General features: G+C 52.3%; 1 protein-coding gene across 1 annotated transcript; it reads right to left on the reverse strand.

The window, feature by feature from the left end:
• Positions 1 to 171: 171 nt before the first annotated feature.
• On the reverse strand, positions 172 to 16,891 carry Relb (RELB proto-oncogene, NF-kB subunit). The gene is made up of 12 exons (XM_070001202.1): positions 16,757 to 16,891; positions 16,056 to 16,106; positions 13,836 to 13,844; positions 12,319 to 12,632; positions 8,692 to 8,849; positions 7,019 to 7,110; positions 6,783 to 6,914; positions 5,725 to 5,829; positions 3,958 to 4,173; positions 2,888 to 2,956; positions 2,683 to 2,760; positions 172 to 906 (listed from the first exon to the last, which is right to left on the reverse strand). The coding sequence occupies exons 1-12, from the start codon at positions 16,809 to 16,811 to the stop codon at positions 524 to 526; spliced, it is 1,662 nt and encodes a 553-aa protein (XP_069857303.1). The 5' UTR covers positions 16,812 to 16,891; the 3' UTR covers positions 172 to 523.
• Positions 16,892 to 18,424: the final 1,533 nt, after the last annotated feature.

Consider the following 18,424-nt stretch of genomic DNA (forward strand, 5'->3'; position numbering starts at 1 on the left):
GCCTAAAAGACAGCGACGATGACGTCCTCGGGCCTGCGCGGCGGGAGGGCGTGGCCTGTGCCTGGAGTGGGCGTGGCGCGTTCCGGAAGGAGCCTAGGAGCCTTGCTGACCCCCGGACCTGGTTCCTCGTCCCCCGCCACACACACGCCCCATGCAAAGAGAGGCCCCCCCCAAGGTTCAAAAACTCCTCTTTATTGAGAAGGCTCTGCACAAACAACCTCCTCTCACCCGCAAGGGTGCCAAGGAGTTTCCCTCTCCTCCCCTAGGAACAATCACAATCCGGGGGCCCCTCCCAAAGGTGGCCACGTGTGTGGGGGCCGCTAGGGGAGCCATGCCTCCCCCCCCCCTTAGCCTCTCCTCCAACCCGATTTCTCATATAAAACGGAGGCCCGAGGGGAGCCCGTGTTCCCGAGACTGTCGCCAGCGCTGCAGATGTCCGTCCGAAGCACAGGGAGAGGAGACCGGAAGACTGACCCGAGGGGGGCCCAGGTCTGACCCCCCATCCCTCCCGGCATCGCCAGGGCTACGTGGCCTCGGGCCCCGGGGACAGGAGGCCACCCCCGAAGGCTGCCTCGCGGTACTGGTTGGGAAACATATTGCTGCCCACAAGGCTGGCGGTGCCTCCGTCCCCGAGGCCCGGGGCCGGGTACGAGTCCAGGGTCAGAGGCTCGGGATCCGGGGACTCGGCCACCGAGGGCCCGGCACCCGCGCTGCTGGACACGGCGCTGGCCAGGGGCGGCGCTGGGGGCAGCAGGTCCAGCATGGTGAAGAGGGTGGGGGCTGTGGGGTCGTAGGTGAAGTCTTCCATGAGGTCAGGACCCCCGGGGGGCTCCAGGCCTGGCAAGGACACGGAGCCGGGGAAGAAGTCGTTGTCAGTCTGCAGGATGGAGGGAGGGAGGAACAGGCCTGCGGGGAGAAGGGGAGAGAAAGCTAGCTCTGGTTTCTGGAGCAACTTCCAGCCCAGCCCTCTCTCGCCTCAGGCTAAAGGCCTCATCAGATCATCTCCTTCCGTTCCAGCTGAGGACTGTCATCCTACCATTCCTACTACGTAAGTGGAAGGAGGCAGTGGAGAAAATAACCGCACACAGCTGTCCTAATGTGGAACCAGGAGGGAAACGTGTGTGCACATGCTCTATCATTTGGACCCACAGCTCCACTTCCGGGCTTCGGGGTTTTGTTTTTTTGTTTTTTTTTGAGTGGTTAATTGGAGAAAAAGAGTATCTCAGGGACTTTTCTGCCCGGGCTGGTTCCAAACCCCCATCCTCAGATCTCAGCCTCCTGAGTAGCTAGGATTAAAGCATGAGCCACTAGTGCCCCGCTAGCATCACATTTATTAAAAAATATTTTGGGGGGCTGGGAAGGTGGCTCAGTGGTAGAGTGCTTGTTGTGCATGCATGAGGCCCTGGGTTTGATTCCTCAGCACCACATAAGCAGAAAAGGCGGGAAGTGGCACTGTGGCTTTAGTGGTAGAGCACCCGCCTTGAGCTGAAGAGCTCAGGGACAGCACCAGGCCCAGAGTTCAAGCCCCATGACCGACCAAAAAAAAAGTTTTGGGAGCTGAGAATATGACTTAGTGATAGAGTGTTTGCCTAGCATGTGTGAAGCCCTGAGTTTGATTCCTCAGTACCACATACACAGAAAAAACCAGAAGTGGCGTTGTGGCTCAAGTGGTGGAGTGCTAGCCTTAAACAAAAAGAAGCTCAGGGACAGTGCCCAGTCCCTGAGTTCAAGCCCCAGGACTGGCAAAAAAAAAAAAAAGTTTCTGGAGCCAGGTATCAATAGCTCACACCTATGATCCTAGCTGCTCAAGAGGCTGGGATCTTGAGGATTGAAGTTTGGAGCCAGTCTGGACAGGGAAGCCCATGAGACCCTCATCTCCAATTAACTACCAAAACAAAAAGAAAAAATTGTAAGTAGAGCTGTGGCTCTCAAGTAGTAAAGCACCAGCGTTGAACAAAAAAGCTCAGAGACAGTACCTGGGCCCCGAGTTCAAGCACCAAGACTGGCAAAAGAAAAAATTTAAGCCAACTGCAAAAAGAGAGAAAGTAAAAAAGAAAGAAAAGTAAAGGCTGGAAGTGTGGCTCAAGTGGTAGAACAACAACAAAAAGCATGTATCACCCAGTATTCCTGAGCAGTCTCCCATTCATGTACTAGTCAGGCATGACCCTACTTAGTTCCTGAAATCACGTAAGATCAGGATGTCTGATGGGGATGGTATGGGCACTCAACTGTAAAAGCCCAGGACACAGGTAGGTATACACTGAGATTTCCCCAAGTTGTCCCTGAGGCTCAGAGTGGTAGACCAGGTTGACAAAGGTTACACTGCAAGTGGACAGCCCAGCAGAGATCACACACATATCTTCCTACTCTGCGGAGCTGGGAGCCATCCTTTTTTTTTTTTTTTTGGGTCCGGTTGTGGGGCCTGAACTCTGGGCTTAGGTGCTGTCCCGCAGCTCTTCAGCTCAAGGCTAGCACTCTACCACTTGAGCCACAGCGCCACTTCCGGCTTTTTTCTTATGTGGTGCTGAGGAATTGAACCCAGGGCCTCGAGCATGCAAGGCAAGTGCTCTACCACTGAGCCACCTTCCCAGCCCCTGGGAGCCATCCTTAACACATTGTAAAGAGACCAACAAAGCAGGGCTGCCACTTAGTCTCAGCTCATGGCAGGGGATTGGGACCTACCTGAGCTATGGCCAGGCAGGAAGTGGTCCAGGAAGGCTGGCTTCTTCTTCCTCCGTTTACTCTCAATGCCATGGGGGTCTGAGGGAGGCAGAGTAGATGACCCCTTAACTCCCAGAGCTCCCCCTCCATGAGCTGGTATTAAAGGGGGGGGTTCCCACACACACTCCCAGGGACTTAAGTGTGGAAAGGGGTCCAGGGGACAGACCAGAACTGCTCAGCTCCCCAAGGACATCTGGCATTCCCCGTTTCCGCTTTTTGTCCACGCCATAACTGTCTGTTGGAAGATACCAGAAGCATACAAAAAGTAATTAATCAGCTAGGCCTGTCATCCTAGCTACTCAGGAAGCTGAGATCTGAGGATCACAGTTCAAAGCCAGCCCAGGCAGGAAAATGTAAGACTCTTATCTCCTATAAACCATCAGAAAACCAGAAGTGGTGCTCTGGCTCAAATGGTAGAGCGCTCATCTTGAGCAAAAGAGCTCAGGGACAGAGTCCAGGCCCTGAATTCAAGCCATACAGCCAACAAAATAATGATCACTTAACCATTTATCACAGTCAGTAACTGATGGTTAATCATACAGTCATCTAGAAAGTGGCTGAGCTTTTTCTCTCTCTCTCATTATGGGGCTTGAACTCTGGACCTGGGCACTGTCCCTTGAGCTTTTCAGCTCAAGGAAAGCACTTTACCACTTGAGCCACAGCACCAATTCCGGTTTTATAGTGGTTTACTGGAGGTAAGAGTCTCATAGACTTTCCTTCTTGGGCTGGCTTTAAGCCTGGATCCTCAGGTCTCAGCCTCCTGAGTACCTAGGATTACAGGCATGAGCCATTGGTGCCCGGCTTCCTTTTTTCTTTTAGTCAAGATTTTGCTATGTAGCCCAAGCTGGCCTTGGAACCAAAGACCCTCTCTCCTTCCATAACTTCAAGAGTGCTGGGATTACAGGTGGGTACCACTATACCCCAACTGCGCTTGTACCTAACCAACCGATGCAAATAAACAGATGTTGATCGTCCATATCAGATAAAACCAAATTCCCTTCCAGACACACCTGAGCACAATACTATCTCAGGACACTCGCACTTGCTTTTCAAGCTACTTAAAATACCCTCCTTCAACTCTCACTAGACCTCTTAGTCATTCTCCTTTCTTCAGCTCAGCTGTCCCCTCTACCAGTAGCCTCCCTGATTTGCACCCAGGATCAAATGACTCGAGCTGAATTTCTTCAGTGAGCCTGAAGACCTGGTTGGGGCTGGTGGGCTGGTTGTCATGGTTACCGTGGTCCCGAGGCAGGTAGGTGAAGGGCAGAGGTTCACTGCAGACGCCATCTGTGAGCCGCTGCAGGAAGACATTGACTGTGACGGGCTCTGAGATCTCCAGGTCCTCGTAGGGAGGGGTCTTGAACACAATGGCGATCTGCCGGTGCACGTCGGCTTGGGAGAAGTCGGCCCGGCCCTCCCAGGAGACCGTGCTGAACACCACAGAAATGTCCTCTGTGGGAGGACAGGGCAGTGGCTGAGGGGGGGTCCTCAGCCAGCCCGAACCCCACTCAGCATCCTCCAAACAGACCCCACTGTTCCTGAGGATAAAACTACACTCTTGCCGGGCACTGGCACCTGATCTGAGAATGGAGGTTCAAAGCCAGCTCGGGCAGGAAAGTCTATGAGATGCTTATGTCCAATGAACCACCAGAAAACCACAAGTAGTGCTGTGGCTCAAAGTGGTAGAGCACTACCCTTAAGCAAAAAGAGCTCAGGAACAGTACCCAGACCCTAAATTCAAGCCCTATGACCAGCAAAAAGCAAAACAAAAAACAAACCTACACTTCATACTCTACAACCTAAAAAAAAAAAAAAAAAAAGGAACCAAAAAACAACCCTACATTCTATCATACACTGATCACTCAAGTATTTTGTATATTTATGTGGTTTTTTTTTTTTTTTTTGTCTTGGTACCAGAACTTTAACTGAGATCCTCATACTGGCTCAATCCAGCTGGGGCTCCACCACTTGAACCACACCTCCAGCCCAGCTTTTTGCTATTTAATGGGACATAACAAGAGTCTCATGGATTTTGCTGCCCAGGCTTGACTTGGAGCCACTAGCCCCCAGATTTCAGCCTCCTGAGTAGCTACAGCTTACTGGCATGAACTACTGGCACCTGGCTGGAGGTTTTTGTTTGTTTAGAGGGAAGTTGTTCTTCCGTTTTGGTTATGAAACCTATGTGAGGACATTTAGACAGATGCAGATTAGCTGAAGACATTTGTCCCACGCCCTTTGTACCTTTCCTACTCCTTAAAGCCACTGTCAGAATCTTTTTTATTTTTTAAGTTTTTTGTTGTTTTTCTGGGTTTGGTCGTGGGGCCTGAACTCTGGGCCTGGGCGCTGTCCCTCAGCTCTTCAGCTTAAGGCTAGCGCTCTACCACTTGAGCCACAGCGCCACATCCGGCTTTTTTTTTCTGCTTATGTGGTGCTGAGGAATTGAACCCAGGGCCTCATGCATGCAAGGCAAGCGCTCTACCACTGAGCCACCTTCCCAGCCCTTTATTTTTAAGATTTGTGTGTATGTGTGCCTGTCCTGGGACTTGAACTCAGGGCCTAGGTGCTGTCCCTGAGCTTTTTCACTCAAGGCTGGTGCTCTACCACTTGCGCCACGGCTCTACTTGTGGCTTTTTTGTGGTTAATTGGAGATAAGCTTCTCATGGACTTAATTGCCCAGGCTGGCTTCAAACCATGATCCTCAGATCTCAGCCTCCTGAGAAGCTAGGATTTTAAACATGAGCCAGTAGTGCCAGGCTTTTATTAATCTGTTTTTTTTTCCAGTAATGAGGACAGAATCCAGGGCCTGAGCTGCTCCCCAGCCCCTCCTAAACCATCTATGCACTTGTGCCTCTGGCATGAAAGTGTGTAGAACCTGGGGAGGAGGGGGGGAGGTATAAGCCCCACCTCCATCCTTATGCAGGTAACAGGCAGGTGTGTGAACCAATCATCCGCGTCAAGGTGGTGGGTTCTCCTGAGCCCCACCCAGCCTGTGGCACCCCTCACCTTTCTGCACCTTGTCGCACAGCAGGTAGAGCTCCTCCCCACCCGTGCACGGCCCACTCTCCTTGTTAATCCTACAAATCCGAAGCTCTGATGTGTTTGTGGACTCTGGGAAGGAAAACGAGAATTCAGTCATCAAACCTTGAGGGGCATTCTATGGTCATGTGGGAGATGGAGAAAGGCTCAGTCTGGCCCCCACAGTCCTGGTGGAGCCAAGATGACATTCAGCTCTTCCATGCTTCCATTCAGGTCAGCTGAGTGTATGTCATGCTCAGGAGAGCTAGTGGGACTAGGGGTCAGAGAAGGCCCAGAGTGAGGGTGTATGGCTAAACTAGTGGACACTTGTTTTTCTTTTTCCCCTCCCTCCCTCACTTCCTCCTTCCCTTCCTTCTTTCCTTCCTTCCTGTTGTGGGGCTTGAACTCAGGTCCTAGGTGCTATCCCTGAGCTCTTTTGCTCAAAGCTAGCACTCTACCACTTGAGCCACAGTGCCACTTCCTGGACATTTGTTTGCCGGTCCTAACTATTCTGTAAAGAGTCCCCACTTCTTTTAAGGGACCAACACTCACATCAATCTTGGGGAGTGGGCAGGGCTGAAACCATGCTCTAGCTCACTGATCATGTGACCCTCCATCTGACCAATCAGAGCATCACCTCCCTTTAGTCACAGCTGACTGGTCAGAGAGATGCAAATAACCAATGAGAGACAGCTGTGAGACTTTGGGCTAAAAACAGTGGAGCTGTAGTGGTAAGAGCAGGTGCCTGCAAACAATGAACTCCTCACATAAGGCACCGGTACCACTGAGTTCAAAGCCAGCTCAGGCAGAAAAAGCTGTGAGACTCATCTCCAATTAACTACCAATAAGCCAAAAGTAGATCTCTGCCTCTAGTGATCAGAGCATCAGCCTTGAGCAAAAAAGCTCGAGAATGGCACCCAGGCCCTGAGTTCAAGCCCCAGTATTAGCACACACACAAAAATAAGAGAAATGACTTCCTGTTTGTAAGTGAAAGGCCCAGGACGGTCCTAGTGAACCCTGCCTCTCCCCAACACACGCACACTCACTCTTGTCATAGACAGGCTCAGAGAGCACAGGGTCCAGGCGGCGCATCTGTCCTTGCTGGTCCCGGTATGACGCCTGAAAACAGATCCTCACCACATTCATGTCCACTTCCTGATGGTTCTTCAGGGAGCCCGCTGTTGGGAGACATGATGGCTGAGGAAGGGGGGTGGGAAGGGAAGGGGACAGTGGGCCAACAGGAGATGCAGTAGGTGGACAAAGAGTAGGGCAAAGTGCTCACCATTGTAGGGGTCAATGCCCAGCTGAATCTTGCGCTCAATGGCAGCTTCAATCTCCTTTTTCCTGACACACTGGATGCCCAGGTTGTTAAAGCTGAGTGGGGACAGAGACAGCTGCTTATGAGGGCCAGCAGGATGGCTCAGACACCCCAGCCTCCCAGATCCCAGCAAAGGGCCTGGGGTTGAAACATCTGACAGTGCTTACCAAGATTTTCTTTTTTTCTTGGTCATGGGGCTTGAACTCACAGCCTGGGCACTGTCCCTAAACTTCACTCAAGGCTAGCGCTCTACCACTTTGAGCCACACAGCGCCACTAGTGGTTACCTGGAGATAAGAGTCTCACAGACTTTCTTCCCTGAGCTGGCTTCCAACTGTGATCCTGGTAGCTCAGCAACCTGAATAGCTAAGGTTATAGGTGTGAGCCACAAGTACTTGGTGTCACCAGGAATCTGGAGGAGACCTGGCAAACCCACTGTATGTTTGCCATATAAAAAGAGTAAGCAGTGTTGCTAATAATCAGAAAACTGCAAATGAGGCCTGAAACCCCAGCACTTTGGGAAGCTGAGGCAGGAAGATGGAGAGTTCTAGGCCAGAGTAAGCTAGCTATTTGGGGGATACTATTTTAGAAAAATGGACTTTTTTTGGGGGGGGGGAGGTCTTGGGGCTTGAACTCCAGGCCTGGGCACTGTCCCTGAGCTGCTTTTGTGCAAGGCTAGCACTCTACCACTTGAGCCACAGCACCACTTCTGGCTTTTTCTGTTTATGTGGTACTGAGGAATCTAATCTAGGGCTTTATGCATGCTAGGCGAGCCCTCTACTACTAAGCCACAGTCCCAGCCCCTCTCTCTCTTTCTTTGTGTGTGCCTGTCCTGGGGCTTGAACTCTGGAGATGTCTCTGAGCTTTTGTGCTAACGACTAGCGCTCTACCACTCTGAGCCATAATGCCATTCCTGGCTTTTTGGTAGTTCATTGGAGATAAGAGTCTCACAGACTTTCCTGCCTGGGCTGGTTTTAAACCATGATCCTTACATCTTAGTTTCCTGGGAAGTGAAGATTACAGGTGTGAGCTACATGCACCTGGCTTGAACCTTTCATTTTTTTACTTACGAAAAGTACATAAAGTGCAAAGTGAGTATAAGATCAGGTCTTGTAGTTAAGTCTCGTCTAGAACCCAGGCACCAGTGGCTCATGCCTGTCATCCTAGCCATTTAAGAGACTGAGGTCTGAGGATCCTGGTTCAAAGCTAACCTAAGCAGGAAAGTTCATGAGACTCTTATCTCCAATAAACTACCAAAAAATCCTGGAGTGGTGCTGTGGCTTAAGTGGTAGAGTGCTAGCCTTGAGAAAAAGACACTCAGAGACAGCGCCCAGGCCCTGAGTTCAAGCAAAGAAAAAAAAAAGCCTGATCTGGAGTCAAAGCCCAGCTCTGCTGTGAACCATCTGTGCCTTACCTCCCTCCATGCCTCAGTCTCCCCACAGAGAATGTGGGACATGGGGCCCTCTGCCACCTAGACCTGTTTCCTCACCCACAAGATGGATGCTGTAGGGAGGGTTTGGCCAATTTGCCCCTGCCTTGCATTTCCCTGGGTTTATCTTTACCTTCAGAGTCTCTATGACCAGAGGTGAGGGGTCAGGGCCTAGGGGTGAGGGGTCAGAGGTCCAGGGAGTCAAATACCTGTGTCGAGGACTGACGTGAGGCCTTAGCCGCACCCTACACACACCGTCCGTACAGTCTTTCCCCACAAGGCTGTGTGGGTGAACCCGGTGCGGCCAGTCTTTCCATACCAGGCATGCAGTCACCTCCACTTCCCGCAGCCCGCCATAGTCCCGGAGCTGCGCAAAGATAAATAAGCTTTTTTTGGTCAGGTGGCCTATACCAGATCCCCTAACTCCATCAAACTCTCAGGGACTCCCTTGTAGCATCCTGACCTTCTCCCTCAAGATGATGGAAAGGTATCTGGTTGAGTCCCCTCTACTGGCCAGGTATGGTAGTACAAGACTATAATCCCAGCACTCAGGTGGCTCAGGCAGAATGGACAGTTCAAGGCCAGCCTGTGCTACACAGTGAGATCTTGTCTCAAAAAACAATCCTGAGACAGAAGAGTTACAACCAAATATAACAAATGACTGTGGCAGTGGAAGTGTAGGGCTCAAGTGGTACAGTGCTAGCCTTGAGTAGGAAAAAAAAACAGCCAAACTGGGTGCTGGTGGCTCATGCCTGTAATCCTAGCTGCTCAGGAGGCTGAGATCTGAGGATCCAGGTCCAAAGTGGGCTTGGGCAGGAAAGTCTGTGACTCTTTTTTTTTTTTTTTTTTTTTTGGTCGGCCGTGGGGCTTGAACTCTGGGCCTGGGCGCTGTCCCTCAGCTCTTCAGCTCAAGGCTAGCGCTCTACCACTTGAGCTACAGAGCCACTTCCGGTTTTCTGGTGGTTTATTGGAAATAGGAGTCTCACGGTCTCTCCTGCGCGGGCTGGCTTTGAACTGAGATCCTCAGATCTCAGCCTCCTGAGTAGCTAGGATTACAGGCGTGAGCCACCAGCTCCCGGCAAGTCTGTGATTCTTATCTCCAATAAACCACTCAGTAGAGCGCTAGCTTTGAGCAGAAGAGCTGAGGGACAGCGCCCAGGCCCAGAGTTCAGGCCCCATGACCAGACCCAAAAATAAATAAATAAATAAATACCACTCAGAAAACTGGAAGTGGTGCCGTGGCTCAAGTGGTAGAGCACACTAGCCTTGATCTAAAGAGCTGAGGGACAGTGCCCAGGCCCAGAGTTCACCATGACCAAAAAAAAAAAAAAAAAAAAGTCAAGTGACAGTACAAAACTGTGAGTTAAAGCCCCAATATTAGCACATACCATATGACCCTTTATCAGCTCTTGAATTGGAGAGGAAGAAAAAAAATAAAAGAACATAAATAAAAATTGTGAGAGCTTGTGAACTCAGGACAAAGCCCTGGGTTCTATCCTCAGCACTGCCTAAATAAATAAGTTGGAGGAATTTGGAGTCTACAATTTAAAATTATTTGACACTATATGATTTCAGATTTCTAGATGGGCAGCTCAAGGGTTCAAGGCCAGCTTGGGCAGTGTGGAACTAGAGGTAATTCATCTGAGTCTCTGTGGTACAGTGCTTCCCTCTAGGGGCTGGAGAGGGTACCGAGGATGGTGTTGGATGATAAGGTTCCTGGGGGACAGGTTGTATCTAGGACCCCAGCTGCCATTTCCTAATATTAGGGGCAGTTCCAGATGACTAGTTGGTGTCATCCAAAACTTCTAAATGCGTTGTTAAAAATGATCAGGTTGCCGGGCGCTGGTGGCTCACGCCTGTCATCCTAGCTACTCAGGTGGCTGAGATCTGAGGATCGCGGTTCAAAGCCAGCCCGGGCAGGAGAGATCGTCAGACTCCTATCTCCAATAAACCACCAGAAAACCGGAAGTGGCGCTGTGGCTCAAGTGGTAGAGTGCTCACCTTGAGCTGAAGAGCTGAGTGACAGCGCCTAGGCCCAGAGTTCAAGCCCCATGACCGACCAAAAAAAAAAAAAAAAAAGATCAGGTTGCTGGGCTCTGGTGGCTCACGCCTGTAATCCTAGCTATTCAGGAGGCTGAGATCTGAGGATCATGGTTCAAAGCCAGAAAACCAGAAGTGGAGCTATGACTCAAAGGGATAGAGCGCTAACCTTGAGCAGAAAAGTTCAGGGAAAGCGCCCAGGCCCTGAATTCAAGCCTGAATTCAAGATCAGGGAAGCCAGGTGCTGGTGGTTCATGCCTGTAATCCTAACTGCTCAGGAGGCTCAGAATTATGGTTCAAAACCAGCCCGGGAAGAAAAAGTTTGTGAATCTCTTATCTTCAGTTAACCACCAAAAAGCCAGAAATGGTAAGGGAAAAGCCAAGTGAAAGCCGGGCTCTGAGTTAAAGCCCTAATACTAGTATATGCACATGTGTATACACGCTCGAATGAGCACACACACATGCATGCACACAAAATAAAAAACCTTTAACAGGAAGTGGTGCTATGGCTCAACTGGTACAGTGCTCTCTGTGAGCTAAAGAGCTTATAGACAGTGACAGCACCCAGACCCAGAGTTCAAGCCCCATGACCAACAAAAAACAAAAACAAAAAACCCTTTAACATAGGAGCTGGGATTATAACTCAGTGCTAGACCACTTCCTACCATATGCTAGGCCTTTTCCAGCTGCAGAAGAACAATATAGTACTTGTGTAGGAGTCTACAATTCGATTTCCAGGGAAGTTTTTATTCTCTTAGTCCTGGGGTTTGAACTCAGGGACTCATGTTTGCTAAACTGATGTTCTTACCACTTGAGCTACACCTCTAGCCCTGCGGGTACTAATTAATGGAAGTAGTTACTATTTTTTTCTTTCTCAGTCAGGGTCTCACTATGTAGTCCAGGTTGGCTTAAAACTCTTCTTCCGTCTCTGTCTCCTAAGAGCAGGGATTACAGGCATGTTCACACCTTCCCATCAATACCTGGGGCACACCTTCATTTCTGAATTTTGGGTCTGCGTATGTATGGACACACATTCCCGGGCTCTGCTGTTTCTGGGCAGTGCTGTGCCACGCACATGTGGTTTATTTCACCAGCTTTCCAGTGTTTAACCTGGAAGCATCTCCCTCACTGTTGCCCAGGCTAACAGGGATGCAGTAGACAGCCTCAGCCCTCCATCTTTACCCAGCTGTGGGCACCACTCCATTGAACTTCTTACACAGCCCAGGCTGACCTTGAACTTCCTTTGTATCTCAGGCCGGCCTTGAACTTGCTAAGTAGCCCAGGTTGGCCTTGAACTCTAGTCCTCCTGCTTCATCTTCCTCCTATATGCTAAGATTACACAGGTGCCCCACCATGCCCAGCTCATTACTACTTTTGGGGTTTGGAAATAGGTGGTACTCTATGTCCTGGCGCAAGGACAGCAAGAATGATAAAGCCCAGCTCTACAATGTCCTAGCTCCAAACGCGGCCCACAGCAGCAACACCCACCACCGACAAGGCCCGCCCACTGCCACGCCCACATGCTGCCCATCACCCGGGAGTCCCTGTTCTCCGCATCTAAGGTTCCCCCCCACACCCGCCCATCAGCCATAGTCCCGCCCTCCGCCCCGCCCACTCTACTAAGGTCCTTCCCGATCCACCACCCTACCATCTACGCCCGCCCACAGCTCCCCCTCTTCAAGCTCCGCCCACCACCCCGCCCACCTCCCCGTATCTAAGGTCCCCTCGCCCGCCCATCATCGATGCCCCGCCTCCAGCCCGCCCCCGCGCATAGCCCCGCCCCCAGCCCCGCCCACCTCGATGGCGGGCAGCGTCTTGCTGGCCTCCGTGCTGCTCTCGCCCAGGATGCTGCCGGCCGAGCGGCCCTCGCACTCGTAGCGGAAGCGCATCCCGCGCTGCTTCGGCTGCTCGGTGATGACCAGGTGCGGCCGCGGGCCGGGCCCGGGCGGGCCCAGGCGGCTGAGGGCGCAGCCCCAAGGCGGCGGCGTGGCCGGGCTGGGCGGCGGGGCGGGGCCCAGGGTCACGGTGCTCAGCGCCGCCGCCCCGCGGGGCACCAGCTGCGCCCCGTCCAGGCCGAAGCCGTTCTCCTTGATGTACTCGTCGATGATCTCTGCGGGAGAAGCCGACGCGGGCGGCGGGGATGCGGGCTGAAACCCCAGGCGGGGGTCACACCGGCTCCCAGCCCCGCCGGCCAGAGGTGTTTCCTGCGGACGGGGCCGCAGCTCCCCCCTCCGCACAGCTTGGAAGCCGAGGGTCGTCGGATTCCTTTCCTCCTCCAACCGCCCCCCTTTTTCACTGCCCTCCCCTCCCTAGTGCTCCTGAATCCACCAACCCCCCCCCCTCCACCTGCAGGCAGGAAGGGCCCTGATCCTAAGGCTGTAAGGACGGAGGCCCAGCGCCTCAGCTGGAAAGCTCTGCTTGGCCTAGACCCCTACAGGGTACCTGCGGACCCCCTGCCACCATCTGGAAGGGTTTGGCTGCATTGCTTCGTGACCCTGCCCTTGCTCAATTCAGGGCTAGGAAATCATCATTTCTGGTTTTGTGTTGTTTTTTTGTTGTTGCTGCTGCTTTAGCAGTACTGAGATTTGAACTCAAGAGCCTCTTGCTGGCTAGGCAAGTGCTTATGAACTTGAGACACCCCATCTCCCCCGAAGCTCTTTTGCTTTTAGTTGGTTTGTCAGATAGAGCTTGGCATTTGGTTTTTGTTTTTCTCTTTCTTCTTTCAATAGCCCAGCTCTGCCTCCTTATCTGGGATTCCAGGACTGGACACATCACATCCAGCTTGTTTGTTTTTAAGATGTTACTAACTTTGGTCTGGGCTGGCCTTGAACCTTGATTCTCCTATCTCTGCCTCCCCAGTCCCCAGTAGCTCCCATCAGATCACAGGTATGTGCCACCCCACGCTCAGCCGACTTTGGTTTTCAGGCATTTCTTTTGTCCAGGTGGTCTTGAGCACAAGATCCTCCTGTGTCAGCCTCTCAAGTGCTGAGATTATAGGCGTGCACTACCACATCTGACCTCTTCAGTTTCTTTTTTTCTTTTCCTTCTCAAGCTCTAACGTAACTGTATCCTGTTCATTCATTTCTTGGCCTTTCAGTGTTTGCAGTCCTGGGGCTTCTCAGAGACCACTGCTCTGGGAAGTCTGGTTTCCCAATGTTCAGAAAACCGTGCCTGGCACTCTGGAGGGTGTAATGAGTCTGCCAAGTGGCTGAATGACCCATCATCACAGTGACCTTCACTGGAGGGGCAAGTCCTAGACTCCCCTCTATCAGCACCCCCTAAGCGTCCCATCCACCTGCCTCTAGATACTCACCCAATTCATCTGTGGAAGGAGAGAGAGACGGAGAAAGAGAGACAGAGAAGGGAAAGAGAGAGATGAGTTCAGAGTGGCCATCACCAGTCATCTTCCAAGGAAGTTCCCCACCCAATCTATCCCATAACCCTTCCCCCTTCCTCCATCCTGGGAAATCTGAGGGCAACTCCCTGGGATGCCATCCAGTCCCCATTTCCCCTTCTGGGCCAACCTCTCTTACGTCCAGAAGGCTGCCTGCACATTCTCACATCCTGGATCCGCACTTGTTTCCAGGAAGGCAGAGTGTCACAGCAATATCAGAGGGGGCCAGAAATCAAAACCAACCTCCCATCATTCCACAGTCAAGACCACGAGCCCAGAGGGAGCCGGCAGGTCCTGGAGTCACACAGCCTGGCTGGCAGCCTGAGCCTATGCCCCACCCAGGGCTTTGAAGGCCACTGGCTGGGGGCTGATCTGGGCCGGCTCTGTCCTCTACCTGCTTCGGGGAGTGGCTTCAAACAGCCAGAACTTTGCCCCCTGCAAGGCAGCTTTCCTTACACCCCTTATCTTATGGATCTGGGGAAATGAGCAGGTGGCAAGGTTCCCACCTGGCAGAGGAGATACTGAGGCTGGGGGAGAATGCCTGGAGGGTGCTGGCAGGGACATCAAGTCACTTCAGCTTGGAAAAACCATTTTTTAAATAAAATTAAGACAGAAACTATTCATCAGGGCTATGTTGTCCAGGCTGGCCTGAATCCTTTTACTTTAGACTCCTGAATGAAGAGACTACATACAGGTGTGCTCACTACCACACCTGGCTGGAATACTGTCCTTGAAGATCTGTACTATACACACCAAGGGACTCAAAGGCATAGATTTTTTTTTGGGGGGGGGGCGGGGAGAGTGCTCAAGAGGCTGCCAGATTACAGAGGAAGCTTAAGTCGTGGGCAGCAGTAGCTGTAGCTCAGAATGGACACCTTGGTTACAATCTTGTCTTTGCTGACTTGCTAGTTCTTTGGCTTCAGCCATTACCTATCTTAATTTTTTTTTTTTTTTAATTGAGAAGTGGGGTGGCAGACAGTACTGGAGAGTGAACTCAAGGCCTAGTGCTTGCTAGGCCCTTGACCTACCACTTGAGGCACACCATAATCTATTCATTTTTAGTTTCAGATAGGATCCCAGCTGGTTTGGGACTGTAATTCCTTACCTCTGTTCCTGATTAGCTGGGATTACAGGCATGGACTAGTATGCCTGACCCACATTACTTTTTTTTTTTTTCATCTTATGCCAGTACTAGGACTTGACCTCAAGCCCTACAAATTCTGCTGGACTTTGTTCACTCACAGCTGATGCTCTATCACTTGAACCACATCTCTAGTCCAGCATTTTGCTGGCTAATTGGAGATAACAGTCCTATGGATTTGCCTGCCCAGATTGGCTTTCAATCTCAATTCTCAGGTCCAGCTTCCAGAGTAGCTAAACATAGGCATGTAGATCTTGGGAACTTCCTCAAAATGCAAATTCTCAGGGCCAGTCACAAACCTACAGGGTCAGAAACTCTAGATAGAATGCCTACTAATCTGTCTTAATGAGCCTTCTGGTGATTCCAACGCATATGGTTTAATTAATGAATCTGATGCAAATGTTATAGTCACTGTAATAATTATTACCACCACCATTTTTTTGGTACTACTTGGGTTTGAAAGAGCCTTTATACTTACTAGACAAGTGTTTATACTACTTGAGCCACACGCCCAGTTAGTCCTCTAGTTTTTAGTTTGTTTTTCAGGTAGGGCTCCCAAAGCTTTGAACAGTGATCTTCCTATTTCTGCCTCCCATGTTTGTCTATTATGGACTTATTGAAAATCCCCCACCAGCAAAAGGAAGGAACTGATATCAGTCCATTGTAAAGACAGGCCAACTGAGGTATGGGAAAGCAACCTGCAGACATTCTTGGATGAGGAATATAAACTCCTGCTTCAACACCCAAGGTGGTGGTTGTCAGTCTGCTATAATCTGAGGTGAATTTCTAAATTAATTATCCTCTGAAGAGTATAAGTAGTTGAAGTTCCTAACCTCCAGAAAGTAGGGATAACCAAGCTAGCTCAACAGGGCATAGAGGGTCACAGCCCATCAAAGGAAAGGTGAACGTGGGTGAATCCCCCAGAGATGTGCCCAACCCATCTCCACAGAGGCTCCCCCAACTCCATCTCCCACAAACAGGTGGACAGGACTGCTCACCTGTGGTCCTGGAAATGCCCAGGGAGAGCGAGGAGGGGTCACCACTGGACCCTGCAAGAAGGAGGCAGGTCTCACAGAAAGGCCATCAGAAGACCAGACAATCTCCCAAGCTCCCACTTCCTTTCTTCCCTTGGTCCCTCCCCTAGGGTCAGGTTCTTCCCCTGACCAGACATTTCAGACTTCATTGTTTCGCCCTTTCGTCCCATCCTTCCTCACTGCAGATCTGCTCTGTCCCTCTTTAAGGCATGGGCCTGAGGGACTCCTTCACAAACTGTCCTGGCAGACCGGATCCTTCTCAGCATCAGGCCTGGCTCTCCTGTTTTCCGAACCCTCCTTCTATCTCCATGCCCGCTAGCCACGCCCCTCGTTCCTCAGGGCCAAGGCCCCGCCTCTTCTCAGGGCAGGCCCCGCCCCGTCCCCCTCGGAGCAGTACACGCCCCACCCCCGGTCTCCAGGCCCCGCCCCCTCCGCTGCCTCTGGGGCAGGCCCCGCCCCCTCCCCACTCTCCCGCGGGACGCCTCGGCGGTACCTCGTCCGGACCCTTCGCCCGTACCGTCCGCCGGCTTCCTCCTAGCACGGTGTCCCCGCGCCAGATCCCTTGGGCGCCTTTAGAAACCCCCGCCTTGCTCCTGGAGACCCCCGGAGCTCCCACATCTCCGGCCCCGCCCCAGGCTTCTCCCGGGAACCTCAGCTCCGCTTACCCAAGGCCCCCAGCTCGGGCGCAGGGGGCGGTCTGACGACGCGGCGACTCGGCATGGCCCGACCGGTGGGGACGGACAGCTCGGAGACCGGCCCAAACCAAGGCTCGCACGCGGCTGGCCGGGCAGCACAGCCCGCGGAGGAATGGCGGGTCGCGCGAGCCGTGCAGGGACTGGGAACCGCGGGCCGGGCTGGACGCAGGGCGCCCCGGGCTGCGGGGGGCGCCGGGCCGGGCCGGGCGGGCGACGGGCGGGGGCGGGGCGGCGGAATTCCCCGGCGCCGCCAGCCTGCGCGCTCATTGGCTCACACCCCGCCGTGACATCACGGCAGAGAAACGGGAAAACCCCCGCGCGTCACGTGATGGAGGGGGCGGGGCCGGCCGGGAAGGGAAGGTTGGGCCCCGTTGGAGGGGCCGGGCGGGCGCCCGCTGCTCATTGCGCTGGCCGAGACCATTGAAACCCGGGGCCACTGATGCCCAGTCCATGGAGTAAGTCGCTAGCCACACCCCTGCCACCTAGCTGCACTCCTGGGGTCTTTTTAGAATTCATTGTCTAAATAGGTAAACACATGCCGGGCGCCTGTCATCCTAGCTCCTCAGGAGGCTGAGATCTGAGGATCACGGTTCAAAGCCAGCCTGAGCAGGAATGTCAGTGAGATCCTTATCTCCAATGAACCACCAGAAAACCTGAAGTGGTGCTGTAGCTCAAGTGGTAGAGCACTCGCCTTGAGCTGAAGAGCGCAGGGACAGCGCCCAGGCAGAGTTCAAGCCCCACGACCAACAAATAAAATAGGTTAACAGCAGTCATCTTACACTTAGTGTAAAAGCTGGGGACCTACTAGGGAACTCAAGGACAAAAGCTTTTGCCATCAAGCAGAAATCCAAGTGAAAGACTGGGGAAAATATTTCACAAATATGTGTCAGCCGATGGGCAAAGCAGGCAATGTGCCCCAAGTTTGCAATGCAGGTTGTGCAGGGAAGGCTGGTGAAGGTCTGAAAGAGGTAACATTTGAAGAGACCTGAAGGCAGGGGTCACACTCAGGCACAGGTACAGGGAATGCAAAAGCTCTGAGGTAGAAAATAAAACTCTGGCTGGGTACTGGTGGTTCACGCCTGTAATCCTACTCAGGAGGCTGGGATCTGAGGATAGCACTCAAAGCCAGCAGGGCAGGGAAAGATCGAGAAAGATCATGAAACTCTTATCTCCAATAAACCACTCAGAAAACCGGAAGTGGCACTATGGCTCAAGTGGTAGAGTACTGGCCTTGAGCTGAAGAGCTGAGCGACAGTGCCCAGGCCCAGAGTTCAAGCCCCGAGAATGACTAAAAAGAAAGAAAAAGGAAAAGAAAACTGTGTATCACATGCATCTCATGATTGCTTGTTTCTAGTTTTAAGTTTATGTAGCCCAGGCTGGCCTGAACTCAAGATCCCCCTATCTCAGCCTTTTGAGACCTGGGTTACAGGCAGGCATACACTGCCACACCCAGTTCAAGCATCATATGTTGGAGGACAGACAGCAAGCTGGGGTAGACTGATAGAGAAGAGGCAGAGATAAAGCCAGAGTTCCAAGCCAGGCACTGGTGGCCTGTAATCCTAGCTACTCTGAGGCTGAGATCTGAGGACTGCAGTTCAAAGCCAGCCCAGGCCAGAAAGTCCATGAAACTCTCTTCTT

This window comes from Dipodomys merriami, unplaced genomic scaffold (genome assembly GCF_024711535.1).
Source record: "Dipodomys merriami isolate MVZ:Mamm:240054 unplaced genomic scaffold, mDipMer1.0.p SCAF_57, whole genome shotgun sequence".
In the NCBI taxonomy this organism is placed as follows: domain Eukaryota; kingdom Metazoa; phylum Chordata; class Mammalia; order Rodentia; family Heteromyidae; genus Dipodomys; species Dipodomys merriami.